At 41.6% G+C, this 14,053-nt stretch overlaps 1 protein-coding gene across 1 annotated transcript in view; it reads right to left on the minus strand.

Moving 5' to 3' along the window:
* LOC110175140 (plexin-A1-like) overlaps positions 1–14,053 on the minus strand; it is a 104,371-nt gene that overhangs the window by 51,869 nt on the left and 38,449 nt on the right. Inside the window, exon 2 of the mRNA XM_055159585.1 lies at positions 10,011–11,427. Within this exon, the coding sequence (XP_055015560.1) occupies positions 10,011–11,180 (1,170 nt within the window). The 5' untranslated portion in view covers positions 11,181–11,427. The remainder of the gene's footprint in view (positions 1–10,010; positions 11,428–14,053) is intronic.

The following is a 14,053-nucleotide window of genomic DNA, read 5'->3' on the forward strand; positions in this document are numbered from 1 at the left end:
GCATCTGACCTACGATCGATCTGAAACCAGCTGGAAACTCCCCCTGATCTGTCACTTTATGAAACTCCGTTAATCTCTACACACGTAAATCAAAATAAAACACATTTGTTTGTGATAAACGCTGCAGGTTTCAGTGTTTCTCACGTTTTTTTCACGTCGAGTAAAAATGTTCTGATTTGGGAGGTTGAGTTTTTCTCTCCTGTTGCTCGACACGACTCCTGACACGAGCAGATTAAGTTCGTGGCAGGTAAAGAAAATAATTCACGTTTCTTCCGAGATCAGCAGGTCCAGAAGCTCCAGGACACGAGGAACAAGAAAACATGATTTAAAATATGATTTCAAAGTAAATTTCTCTGAACAAATGAGGATTATATTATTATTAAGGTTTGTTCACACCAAAGCGTCAAAAAACACCTTGACGTTTCTATTTGGAGCCTTTGCATTTGAGTTCAGACGCTCGTGTCTTTGACGTCGTGGACGAACGGGACAAAAATACTTGACGCGCGTCCGTTGCCCTGGAAACAAGGTCCGGTCCTGGACTTTTCCCGAAACAATGTCAGACCAGACTGAGACTTTAGTGTTTTTATCACATAAAACATCAGCGGAGGAAATCGAGTCGACGACTGGAGTGAGTTTATATTTATACTCCACTAATGACACTGGATCAGTCCTGGTCTAGTCCTGGTCTAATCACGGTCTAGTCCCGGCCTAGTCCTTGTTTAGTCCCGGTCTAGTCCTGGTTTGGTCCCGGTCTAGTCCTGGTTTGGTCCCGGTCTAGTCCTGGTTTGGTCCCGGTCTAGTCCTGGTTTGGTCCCGGTCTAGTCCTGGTTTGGTCTCGGTGTTTGTGGTGTATATATTCATGTTCCGTTCATGTTTGTGGTTCTGGTTCTGGGTTTTTTCTTCCTGATAATAACATCGCTGCGTCTCTGGATACTCGTCCCTGATTGGTCTCGCGGCTCTCGCGGCTCTCTCGCGGCTCTCTCGCGGCTCTCGCGGCTCTCTCGGCTCTCTCTCGGCTCTCGGCTCACGGCTCGCGGCTCTCTCTCGGCTCTCTCGTGGCTCTCTCGGCTCTCGGCTCTCGGCTCTCGGCTCGCGACTGTCTGGGTTTGGTTTTGGGTTGGGGAGCCATTATTCTGACGTGTGAAAGGAGCAGGTTTATATGAGATTTATTTTCTTCCTGTTCCTTTTGTTCGTGAAACAAAGACGAGACAAATAACGTCTGGAATTTGTTTTTATGTTTTTATGTGAACTGACAGAGTTTTTTGTTCTTCTCTTTAAACTGACGCCAACAAAGTAAAAGTAAAGAAATAGGAGAAATAAATAAACACACGTGTCACATAAATCTGTTTTTTTTTGACAGTTCTGATACTCGTCTCTTCTTTCTTTCTCTTCTCTTTCTTCGTTGAGCCGCAGGGCCACAGGTCGTGACACGTTCAAAATGATGGATGGAGCAGAGACGGAGGATAAAGTCTCTCGTTCTCCATCTGTGACGAGCCGCTGTGTCACTGAGCAACGCACTTCACCGCAAAATCCACGCTCTTCGTTTAAACTCCACACGGCTTCACCAGAATCACCCGGAACATTCCAGCGCACGAATGTATTCACCGAAACCTCCGCTGAAGTTAAATGTTCACGAGAAAACTACCACCTGATGACATCACGAGGTGGAGCAGAGCATTATGAGCTTTGGAGATGTGGACAGACGAATAATAAAGATTTACTCATGTGAATCAAACAAAACAAGTCCAGACATGTTTTTGAGGAGGGAACAACATTTAATTTCTTTTCATTTGTTACTTTATTTTTTATTTTTTTATTGACTTCTTTTCTTCTTTTCATTATTTTTTATTTTATTTAATTTACATTTTTTATTGATCGATTTTATTTCATTTATTTATTTATTGTATTATGTTTTTATATATTTTTTCATTTTATTAAATTGTATATATATATATTTTTTATTATTATTATTTAAATTCTTTGAAATTTTTATTTTATTTTTAAAATGTGTTGTATTTCATTATTTATATATATTTTATTTTTACATATTTTTTAATTTTATTTATGTTTCATGTATTTATTTTATTTACTTTTTTTAATTGATCGATTTTATTTCATTTATTTATTTATTGTATTATGTTTTTAATATTTTTTCATTTTATTTAATTTTAATTTTTTTATTTTTTATTTAATTTTTTATTAATTTTATTTTTTATTTTTTAAATGTATTATATTTCATTATTTATATATATTAATTTATTTTTTATTTATTAATATATATATATATATATATATATATATTTTTTTTTTTTTTTTTCTTCATGTATTTATTTTATTTAATTATTTATGTATTTTTATTTCACGTATATTTGATCATTTTTATTTATTTATTCATTACGTGGTGACAACATTAGATCGTGACTTAAAGCTCACGGGGGTCAGGTTTATGTGGTACGGAATCTCTAAAGAAATAAAAGTTCCGCACTGACAATGAGTTTAGTTTGAAAGGTTTCCATGGAGACGGAGGCAGAGGAGCAGAGGGAGAGCGAGAGGCTCATCCGTCATCTGGAGGAGCTGTCCAAACATCTGCCCTCCTCTGCTTTTCTCACAAACACTTTCACGAGACGAAGAGGAGCGAGGCGGGTCGGCACGAGACACACGATACTCGATACTCGATACTCGATACTCGATACCGGGATGAGAATAAAAACCCTCTTTCTTCAGACACTGGCCACGTTTACATTATGTTGTTTAATTCCAAATTCATTATTCTGAATTAAATAGTTTGGAATTTAAATATTCTCCTTTGAGTTTATGTTGAAATAATAATTCTGAATCGTTGTACGTCTTTGGGAAGAAAAACACAAACACTTCAGCTGCTCCCGGCTTTTCTGTCATCTCGGTTTGTCTTTCCTCCACGGACACAAACAACATCCAAACTTTTTCTGATGATAATTGTGCAGCAGCAGCTGGAGAAATTCTCTCATCACACTTCACGTCTGAACAGCTCCTTTTCCTTTTAGTTCAGTCGAGATCGGCAACTGAAATGGTCCAGATGATTCTAGTGAAGGTGTGTGGAGTTTAAAAACACAGTGGAGCACTTTCTGTATTACCACATGATGACATCACAAGGTGGAACGGAGTGTTTTCTGTTTGAGAAGAACGTCTTTAAAACTGAAAACTGGACTATACACATTTTTTTATTATTTATTTATTATGTTTTGTTTATGTTTTTACTTCTTATTTTTAGTTTTTTTTTTTTAATTTATGTAATTTTTATTTATTTTGTTTTCTTTTTCAAATTTTAATTAATATTTTAATTTTAGTTTTTTTATTAGTTTTTTTATATTAATTTTTTTTCTTCTTTTCATTTATGTAATTTTTATTTATTTAGTTTTCTTTTTTAAATTGTTATTACTATTTTTATTTTAGTTTTTTTAATTACTTTTTCTTTTTTTATTTATAACATTTTTATTTATTTAGTTTTCTTTTTGAAATTTTAATTTATATTAAATTTATTTTTCATTTGTCTTTATTTTAGTTTTTCTTTTTTTCTTTTTATTTATGCAATTTTTTATTTATTTAGTTTTCTTTTTTAAATTTTAATTTATATTTTAATTTATATTTTATTAGTTTTTTTATTTTAGTTTTTCTTTTTTAATTTATGTAATTTTTATTAATTTGGTTTTCTTTTTTAAATTAAAATGTATATTTTATAGTATTTTTTTATTTTGTTATTATTTATTATTATTAACAAACGTGTGTAAACTAATCTCGTCTGATCTCCCTGAGACGTTCACTTCTGACGGTTGCTACGGGCGAATCATTTCAGGGTCAAAGTTCAGGGTTCGGGGGTGGGCGGGACCAGGCTCCATTAACCCGGAACGACCCCGAGTGACCCCGGGCTCCGCTGCTGTCGCGCCTCGGCCAATCAGAGCGAGTTACATCAGCGCGGCGTGAAGAGCGAGCGCCTCTTCACAGCTCCGACTGACAAACGAGAACGAGGATTTAATGAGAGCCAAAGTGAAAAGACGTAAAGAGGGAGTATTATAGTCGTACGGGGCATTAAAGGGGCGGGATTTGACTTTTATGGGGCATTAAAGAGGCGCTATGATAAATCTGTGGGGCATTAACGACGGGGTATTTACTCCTCTGGGGTATTAACTGTAACACATCCGATTTACATCACCGCCTTTTTATGGTTTGAAAATCCCAGATTCACCCAAAGTGACGTATTACCGTATTTTCTGGACTATTGAGTGCACCTGAATATAAAACACATCAACTAAATTTCAACCAAATTTTTTAATTGTACATATACAGGCCGCACGTCTTCAAGAATGTTTTCAAGTTGGGGTTGGCTGTTTTTACCGCCTCTCAAAGTTTTCGTCGTCTTTTTGCGTCGCTGCCGTCACCAAAGTCTCACCATCGACCATTTCAGACTCTCTCGGGGGCGGGGACAGGTGTGTGGATCAGGTGTGAGCGGTTGTTCGGCTACTGAAGTTTGAGACGTTTCTTCTCGTCGTTTACGCACACGGGTAAGACGAATCCCCCGCACTAATGTTCATTTAACGTCATAACTTATTTTATCACACGGAGATAAACTGAGTGCGCGGACAATCTCAGACAGCGGCGTTTTCTGCTCTCAGGCCGCGAGTATCCACTGTGTTGTTAAACCACAGACCGTAAATATGAACGGACGAAGAATCCGTCCATGTATTCGCCGCATCGTTTTATTCGGGTTCAAAGTGTGAGAAAAAAGTAGCGGCTTATGGTCCGGAAATTACGGTAACATGTTCTAAGTGAGGCATATCGACCTAAATCACAGGTGTCAAACATACGGCCCGGGGGCCAGATCCGGCCCTCCAAGACCTTTAATCTGGCCCTCGGCTGATTTTCTACTAAAATATTTGAATGATATTTTCTATTAAAATGGTGTTAATTTTCTGTGGTGTTTATCACAGCAGCGTCTCCAGCGTCTCTGTACGTGGCCCCTCCCACCAGAGCAGCACAAATGAAGACTTGTCTCTTTCCAAACGCTCTTAAAGGACGATCGTTTTGACTGTTGACCGTGACACCCTCATCAGAAAAATGTCCAACATGAGAAAAGTGGAGCCGAGTGCAGGATTTTACAACAAAAATGGACTTATTCCTGTTTACAGACAAGTTCATGTTAAAACTTTGTGTTGAAAATTGAATTTTTCTTAAAGTTTCAGGTTGTTCATAATATTATAATATTTTGTAAAAGAAAGAGTTCATCAATTAAAAAAGATTTCTGTAATAGATTTGTGTTTCTCTGCACAAATATTTGAACTTATTGTTATTTTTGGGGTTTATATGACATGAGTTTTCTGATCCGGACACTTTGGATCAAAGTCGGTTGGACTCGACCCCCGGAACAAAATGAGTTTGACTCTCCTGATCTAAATCTTGCCGCTCTGGGCCGACAGTCGACATGTTGCACCTTGATATAAAGCTTATTACAGAAATGTAATAACATCTACAAAAAGATAAATGTTCAAATATGTGGAGGTGCATCAGGAGTCATTAGTGCGTCTGCGCCACTGAGTGTCTTCGCTCAAGTTAATTTCTGTCCAGCGACTAGATCAGGAATCAGAAAACACTAGATGATTTGTAAAAAGCCCGGAAGTGTGAGTTCGGACTCCGGCCAATCAGAGAAGAGACAGACATTCTGAGTTGGTAACGATTCCAGAGATCGAGGATCTAAAGTCGGAAAAAAGAGAATATTTGGTGAATTTTGATCAAGAGGAAAGACGTTATTGACATTCTTTCTGCATTACAAACGTCACGACCAAACAGCAGCGATTGGTTAAATTAAAAAAGTCCCCGCCTACTGTCGAGTGAACAAATCCTAATGCTGTGAGGTCACACGGTTTCCACGAGTCATGAATCAGACTAATGCCGAACTGCACCTGAACGTCACATGACTCATTCAGGTGTTTACACCAGAACAACACTGAGGCTTTAAACGCTCCTGTGTCTGATCCACAATACAGACAACAAAACAAAAACACAGACACACACACACACACACACACACACAGACACACAGACACACACACACACACACACACACACACAGACACACACACACACACACACACACACACACACACACACACACACACACACACACACACACACACACACAGACACACACACACACACACACACACACACACACACACACACACACACACACACACACACACACACACACACACACACACACACACACACACACACACACACACACACACACACACACACACACACACACACACTGGATGATTTAGTTTTTCCAGACGATATTTCCGCGTCAGGATTAAAGACACTTGTTAGTCGAGTCTTGTGATGTGGGAGGAGCCTGTGTCAGTGTTTGTTTGTTGTTTGTCTCTGTGACTCTAGAGTGTGAACATGTGACTGGACACGTGTTCATGTGCGAATGACCCGTACACACACGTGTGAATGGAGCAGATCTGGGACCAAGACGTGGTTTTGCGAGTCTCAAACCTTTTACCTCAAGTCCGAGTCAATTCCCAAGTCAAACACAGGCAAGTCCAAGTCGAGTCTCGAGTCGCTGGTCCACAAGTCCAAGTCAAGTCCAAGTCAAGTCCAAGTCAAGTCCAAGTCAAGTCCAAGTCAAGTCCAAGTCAAGTCCAAGTCAAGTCCAAGTCGTCTGCTTTGAGCTTCAAGTCATTTCAAGTCTTTACAGCTTAGACTTTTGGCAATTTCTATGAATTTTTAACTAAATTGTATTTGTAAAGTCACAGAATATTTATATTTATATACTTTTTTAGTATTTTTAGTATTTTAGTAGTATTTTTAGTATTAGTATTTAGAGTATATAAGAGGTGTAGAAATTAATTTAGTTATTTTTTCCTTTTTAAATGTCATCATGTCGTCAAGCATCACAGTCAGAACAGAAAGAATTCAGATTTCAAAATGCTTCTCAAGTCACCGAGCTTCAAGTCCGAGTCGAGTCCCAAGTCTTCGTCCATTTTATCAAGTCAAGTCTCAAGTCCTAAAAATAGTGACTCAAGTCTGACTCGAGTCCAAGTCACGACTTGTAAGTCCCAACCTCTGAAGCGATGCAGCATTTATCGTGTGACAGTGAGTTTTTATTTTGTTTAGACGTTAGAATGTGATAAAAATGTCATTAATCCGACCTGTTGTCTTTAAATCTGACGTAAACAAACAAAACAACAGAAAATGTCGCCTAAACAAACACAATTTAAACCTTATAGAGTCAAATCGAACTTTTATAATCAGATGAAGATTCACAGGGAATTTTAACAAAACTAAAAACGTCCTGTTTTATCGGAAACATATCGGATTAAAAAAAAAATCCACAGTTCTATAGTTCTAAGTCACTCGTACAGACTCGTAGCAGAGATCACTAGATTACTCAAACATGGATGACATCTCTATTATCAGAAATCTCCAAAAGAAAACTCCACAAAGTCACGAGTGAAGCTCCGTTCTCCAAACACATCACAACATCTGCAGATTCCACGGAAACAAAGTTAAAGCCACACTCCGGAACATTCTCCACGGACACGGACGGGCTTTATGTGAAACATCACCACGGAAACAAGCAGCAGGACGAGTCAGGTCTGTGGAGACGCGAGCCCGCGCACGGTCAGGACGTTTCTCCACGTTTCTACATTTCTGTGTTCGAAGTTTTACAGTGCAATAAAACAAAACAAAAAAAAAATAAATAACTAAATAAAAAATAAAAAATTGACCATCTGAGTTAAACTCTTTTTTTTTTTTCTAACTCCAGACAACTTTGCACAACATTTTCAAAAACAAATCTCAAAGCTCTTTCCTGCTTCCTTCATTTCTGTGTTCCAAGTTTTTCAGTGCAATAAAACCTCAAAAAAAAAAATAAATAAATAAATAAATAAATAAGTAAAATAAAATAATAATAATAATAATAATTTAAAAATAAATTAAAATAACTAATTACTAAATACCTAAATAAATAATAATAAAAATCTTAAAAATAAATAAAATAAATGCTATTTTTCAGCTAAAAAGTTCCACAGTAGGGCTTTAACTCCACATTTGACCATCATAAACACATTATTTTCAAACTCTAGGCAACATTTCACAACATTTCCAAAAACAAATCCCAAAGCTCTTTTCTTTCTTTCTTTCTATGTTCCAAGTTTTTCAGTGCAGTAAAAACATCTGAAATGTTTTTATTCAAGTGTATTTTTGGCTATAAAGTTCCACAGTAGAGCTTTAACTACTAACCTCAGTCAAACACGACGCTGCGTCTGACACCACTTTCAAAACCGAAAGTGGCGCTTGTTTCTATGGATACGTCACTACTACTACACCGGAATGTTCCACAGTGAGACATTAAACAGCTCCACTTCACGTTTATTCAACTCAAAAAACACCTCGCCTCTCCACAGATCTGACCTGGAACTGTGTCAGGTTTGGTCTCCGTGGAGATAGAAAGGTTTAATGCCGTACTCAGTGTCGGGGAGTAACAGATTACATGTACCGGAGTAATCAGAGTACAAATGATGAGTAACTGTATTCAGTTACAGTTACTGTTTCAGTGAGTGGGAATTGGATTACAGTTACTTTGTTGAAATAAATGGATTAAACAGAGAGATTTTACTGTTTTCACATTTTGGGAAAAACCAGGACTAAACCAGGACTAAACTAGGACTAAAACCAGACTAAAACCAGGACTAACCCAGGACTAAACTAGTCCTAAACCAGGACTAAACTAGGACTAAAACCAGGACTAAAACCAGGACTAAAACAAGGACTAAACCAGGTCTAAACCAGATCTAAAACAGATCTAAAACCGGACTAAAACCAGGACTAAACCAGGACTAAAACCAGGACTAAAACCAGGACTAAAACAGGACTAAACCAGGACTAAAACCAGGACTAAACCCAGGACCAAACCCAGGACTAAAACCAGGACTAAAACCAGGACTAAACCAGGACTAAAACCAGGACTAAAAACCAGGACTAAAACCAGGACTAAAACCCAGGACTAACCAGGACTAAAACCAGGACTAAAACCAGGACTAAAACCAGGACTAAACCCAGGACTAAACCCAGGACTAAACCAGGACTAAACCAGGACTAAAACCAGGACTAAAACCAGGACTAAACCAGGACTAAAACCAAGACTAAACCAGGACTAAACCAGGACTAAAACCAGGACTAAAACTAGGACTAAAACCAGGACTAAACCAGGACTAAAACCAGGACTAAAACCAGGACTAAACCAGGACTAAAACCCAGGACTAAACCCAGGACTAAACCAGGACTGAACCAGGTCTAAACAATATGACACTACCAGTAGTTGAACATCATTTAAAGCAGCAGTGTCTCATATAAAAATCATTTCTTTATCAGTAATATTTGTAATATGCTTAAGTAAAGTCTGGACTTTTTATTTTTTTTAGCAGACAAAACATTTTACTTTAAAAAAAAGTCTGTTCATGGAGACTTGGGCTCAACAGACGATTTGAAGAAAACAAACATGAATTTTCAGGATGTTTTTGGTACAATCATGTCGTTTTAAAAAGTACGACAATATCAAGAAATTCAAAGTATTCAGATTACGTTACTCACTTTAAGTAATTTAATGGATTACGTTACAATCTACATTTTGGGATATGTAATCTGTAATCTGTAGGGGATTACATTTTAAAAGTAAACTTCCCAACACTGGTCGTGGTGAAATGTGGTCATGTCTCTTCTTTTTGTTGTTTGCAGTTTTTAACATAATTTTTGTCTGAATATTTGAGCTAAAAGTAAACTTCCCAACACTGGTCGTACTGTGGAACATTCCAGACCAACAAATAACATCTCCATGGACTAAAAAAGTAACACGATGCACTTTTCAACACGTTCAACACGACAGAGACACCGGAGAATCACGGGAGGGCATCTGGACTCTAAACACTTTAAAGAACATTTCCAAACGCAGACTCTTTGTTCTTTCTTACCGAGTTGATGCAGGCGAGTTCTTTGTTGAGCAGCCAGGGCAGAGACAGCCTCCCCTCTCCCTTGTAGCACGACTGGATCCGCTCTTTAATCTTCTCCTTGATTTTCCGAAGCGTAAACAGACACAGCGCCGACTCTTTGGGAGGTTTGGCGCGGTTTTTCTGACCCTGAGAAAAAACGGTGAACAGAATGTCTTCGTCCTCCGAGATCCCGAGCGAGCCGGCCAGCTGCTTCCCCGGCTTGGCGAGGTAGGCGTCCTGCACCAGTCGGTACTCCACGCCGTCTTTGGTACACCCGATGGGAAACTCCACGTACGAGTAGAACTTCGGATCGTCGACGCACAAACGCACGATTTTGGACGTGAAAAACTGCTCCCCGCTGGCGTCCGGGGAGGTGAGCTGCGTGTCGAGCTGCAGCGTGAGGTAATACACGAACTGCTCGCTGCTGAAACTGTAAACGTAATAAATATCGAACGCCGGGAATTTCGACAACGTGTCCGACGGGATTTTGAGCTGCGACGACACGAACTCGTCCTGGTAAACGAAGCTGAACATGTCCGCGTCCTCCTCGCTCTCCATCAGCTTGCGGCTGGAGAGCGTCGGGAAATACTCGGACTTCCCGTCGATGGGCGTCCCGATGAAGAGTTTGCTGGTCGGGCTGTTGGCGTACGGGATGATGACGCCGGACATGGTTCCGGACTCGGAGACGCTGGAGAGGTAGTGCTCCTTGCGGTGGTGCGGCTCTCCCAGTTTGAACAGATCGTCGAGCCGCAGGAACTGGCAGATTCCTTGAGACGTACTCCCGCACGCGATGAGCCGGTTCCGCGAGTAGTCGATGAGCAGGAGCTTGTTGACGTTGGGCGTGGACGCTTGTTCGTGCGGACAGGGCTGGACGCTCGGCGGCGGGTAGCACTTCTCGCTGTCCACCACCGGCCCCGTCATGTGACTCCGCAGCTTCGTCAAGTTGCCGGAGAGTTTGTAAATCCAGTTGACCGCGCCCACGTAGACCTCGCCCGTTTTGTTGTGAATCGCCAAATGCGTCAGGCCGTGGTCGGACGGGGCGAAGCGTCGGAAAGGAGCGGTCTGCGAGAGGGAAAACGGCGAGAAAACGACGAGCAGGGCGACGATCTGGAGCAGGGGTTTCCGGAAAGCGCCGGGAGTTTGGGAGGCCATGTTGGAGGCGGTGAACGAGGGGGGAGGTTTGAGGGGGAGGGGAGGGAGAGACGCGGCGTTTAATCCAACGAAATCAGGATGGAAGGTTTTTTTAGATCCGTTCAAAGGGGAAAAAAAAGTGGAATTCCAGAGGTTTGAAAAGGCGAGATCGGAGAAGGAGAAGGTAGAATCCTATTCAGGTTTAGTCCGATTGGAAAAAATCCTTGGAGTGGAGCCGTACATCCTTCACCGACGCACGAGCAGCAGCCTGCGAGACAAAAAACAGGGAAAACATCAGGAAACGTGTAAAGAAAATGAAACATGTACATGACGAAAAAGGTTGAACTGTGTCACTTTTCTGCTTTTTGTACATTTTTTTTTCACATGATTTTTGTAAATTACAAAAAAAATTAAAAAATCTAAGAGAGAGAGAGAGAAGACTGGATTAAATTAAAGAGGAAGAGAAAAGAGAAGAGAGAAAGAGAGGAATAAAAAGAGAAAGTAAAAAAAATAAGAAAGAAAGAAAAGAGTGAAGAGAGAGAGACAGATCTACAGAGAGAGAACGATAGAGGAGCAAAAGGAGAATAAAAAAATAAAAAGAGAGAAGCAAGCGGAGAGAATTAAGAGAGAGAGGAGAAAAAAGAAAGAAGAGAGCTAGAGAGAGAAGAGAGGAAGCGATAGAGACACAGAAGAGAAAGAAATAAGAGAAGAGAGCAAAGAGAGAAATGGAGAAGAGAGCAGAGAGAAATAAAAAGAAGCGAGCAAAGAGAGAGAAGAGAAAAAAGAAATAAAAAGAGAAAGAAGAGAGTTAGAGAAGAGAGAGAAATAAGACAGAGAGAAGAGAGCAAATAAATTAAAAGAAGAGAACAAAGAGTAATAAGAGAAAGAAGAGAGTGAAGAGAGAGAGAGAAATAGAGAGGTAGATTGATAGAGAGAAAACGATAGAGAGAGAAGAGAATAAAATAAAAACAGAGAGAAGTGAGCAGAGAATAATGAGAGAAAAAAGAGAAGAGAAAAAAGAAAAATAAAGAAAGAGGGAAGAGAGCGAGAGAGAGACAGACAGAAGAGAGATCAACGAGAGAAATGAGACAGAAAGAAGAGAACAAAGAGAAAAATAAAGAGTGAAGAGAGAGAAATGAGAGAGAGAGAGAGAGAACAAAGAGAAATAAAAAAGAAGAAGAGAGGAAAGAAAGAAGAACAGAGAGAGAGAGAGAGAGAGAGAGAGAGAGGTGGAGGAGGGGTGTAATCTCTTTCTCTCTCTCTCTCTTTCTTTCACCAGGATATTAATGTTATTCTAATATTATTCTAATGCACCGAGTTATTAAAACACACTGTCCATCTGTCCCTGTCGGTCCCTGTCGGTCCCTGTCGGCCCCTGTCGGCCCTGTCGGTCCCTGTCGGTCCCTGTCGGCCCCTGTCGGTCCCTGTCGGTCCCTGTCGGTCCCTGTCGGTGCAGAGGTTTTCACAGAGGAAGAGCTTCAGACAAAACAGTTTTTATTACATTTCATATTCTGTGTCTCGTGACTCTGTAAACACGGAGCTTCTGTCTGAGCTTTAACTCCTCGTTTTTATTAAGTTACGACAAAAAATTTAATAAAGTACGAATAAAAAGAACACGTGAGAGGAACGGGAGGGCATCTGACACACGAGAAGAACGGGAGGGCATCTGACGCAGGAGAGGAACGGGAGGGCATCTGACACACACGAGAAGAACGGGAGGGCATCTGACGCACACGAGAGGAACGGGAGGGCATCTGACGCAGGAGAGGAACGGGAGGGCATCTGAACACAGGAGAGGAACGGGAGGGCATCTGACACACGAGAAGAACGGGAGGGCATCTGACACACGAGAGGAACGGGAGGGCATCTGACGCACGAGAGGAACGGGAGGGCATCTGACGCACACGAGAAGAACGGGAGGGCATCTGACGCACACGAGAAGAACGGGAGGGCATCTGACGCACACGAGAAGAACGGGAGGGCATCTGACGCACACGAGAGAAGAACGGGAGGGCATCTGACGCACGAGAAGAAAACGGGAGGGCATCTGACGCACACGAGAAGAACGGGAGGGCATCTGACGCACACGAGAGAAGAACGGGAGGGCATCTGACACAGGAGAGGAACGGGAGGGCATCTGACACACGAGAGGAACGGGAGGGCATCTGACACACACGAGAGGAACGGGAGGGCATCTGACACAGGAGAAGAACGGGAGGGCATCTGACGCACGAGAAGAACGGGAGGGCATCTGACACGCACGAGAGGAACGGGAGGGCATCTGACACACGAGAAGAACGGGAGGGCATCTGACACACGAGAGAGAAGAACGGGAGGGCATCTGACGCAGGAGAAGAACGGGAGGGCATCTGACGCACACGAGAGGAACGGGAGGGCATCTGACGCAGGAGAGGAACGGGAGAGGCATCTGACACAGAGAGAGGAACGGGAGGGCATCTGACGACGCACACGAGAGGAACGGGAGGGCATCTGACGCAGGAGAGGAACGGGAGGGCATCTGACGCACGAGAAGAACGGGAGGGCATCTGACGCACACGAGAAGGAACGGGAGGGCATCTGACGCACGAGAAGAACGGGAGGGCATCTGACGCACACGAGAAGGAACGGGAGGGCATCTGACGCACACGAGAGGAACGGGAGGGCATCTGACACAGGAGAGGAACGGGAGGGCATCTGACGCACACGAGAGGAACGGGAGGGCATCTGACACAGGAGAAGGAACGGAGAGGCATCTGACGCACACGAGAGGAACGGGAGGGCATCTGACGCACAGAGAAGGAACGGGAGGGCATCTGACGCAGGAGAACGGAGGGCATCGGGAGAGGGCATCTGACGCACGAGAAGAACGGGAGGGCATCTGACGCACACGAGAG

The sequence above is a fragment of the Boleophthalmus pectinirostris genome, unplaced genomic scaffold (genome assembly GCF_026225935.1).
Source record: "Boleophthalmus pectinirostris isolate CB_2022bp ecotype Guang Dong unplaced genomic scaffold, ASM2622593v1 HiC_scaffold_23, whole genome shotgun sequence".
In the NCBI taxonomy this organism is placed as follows: Eukaryota; Metazoa; Chordata; class Actinopteri; order Gobiiformes; family Gobiidae; genus Boleophthalmus; species Boleophthalmus pectinirostris.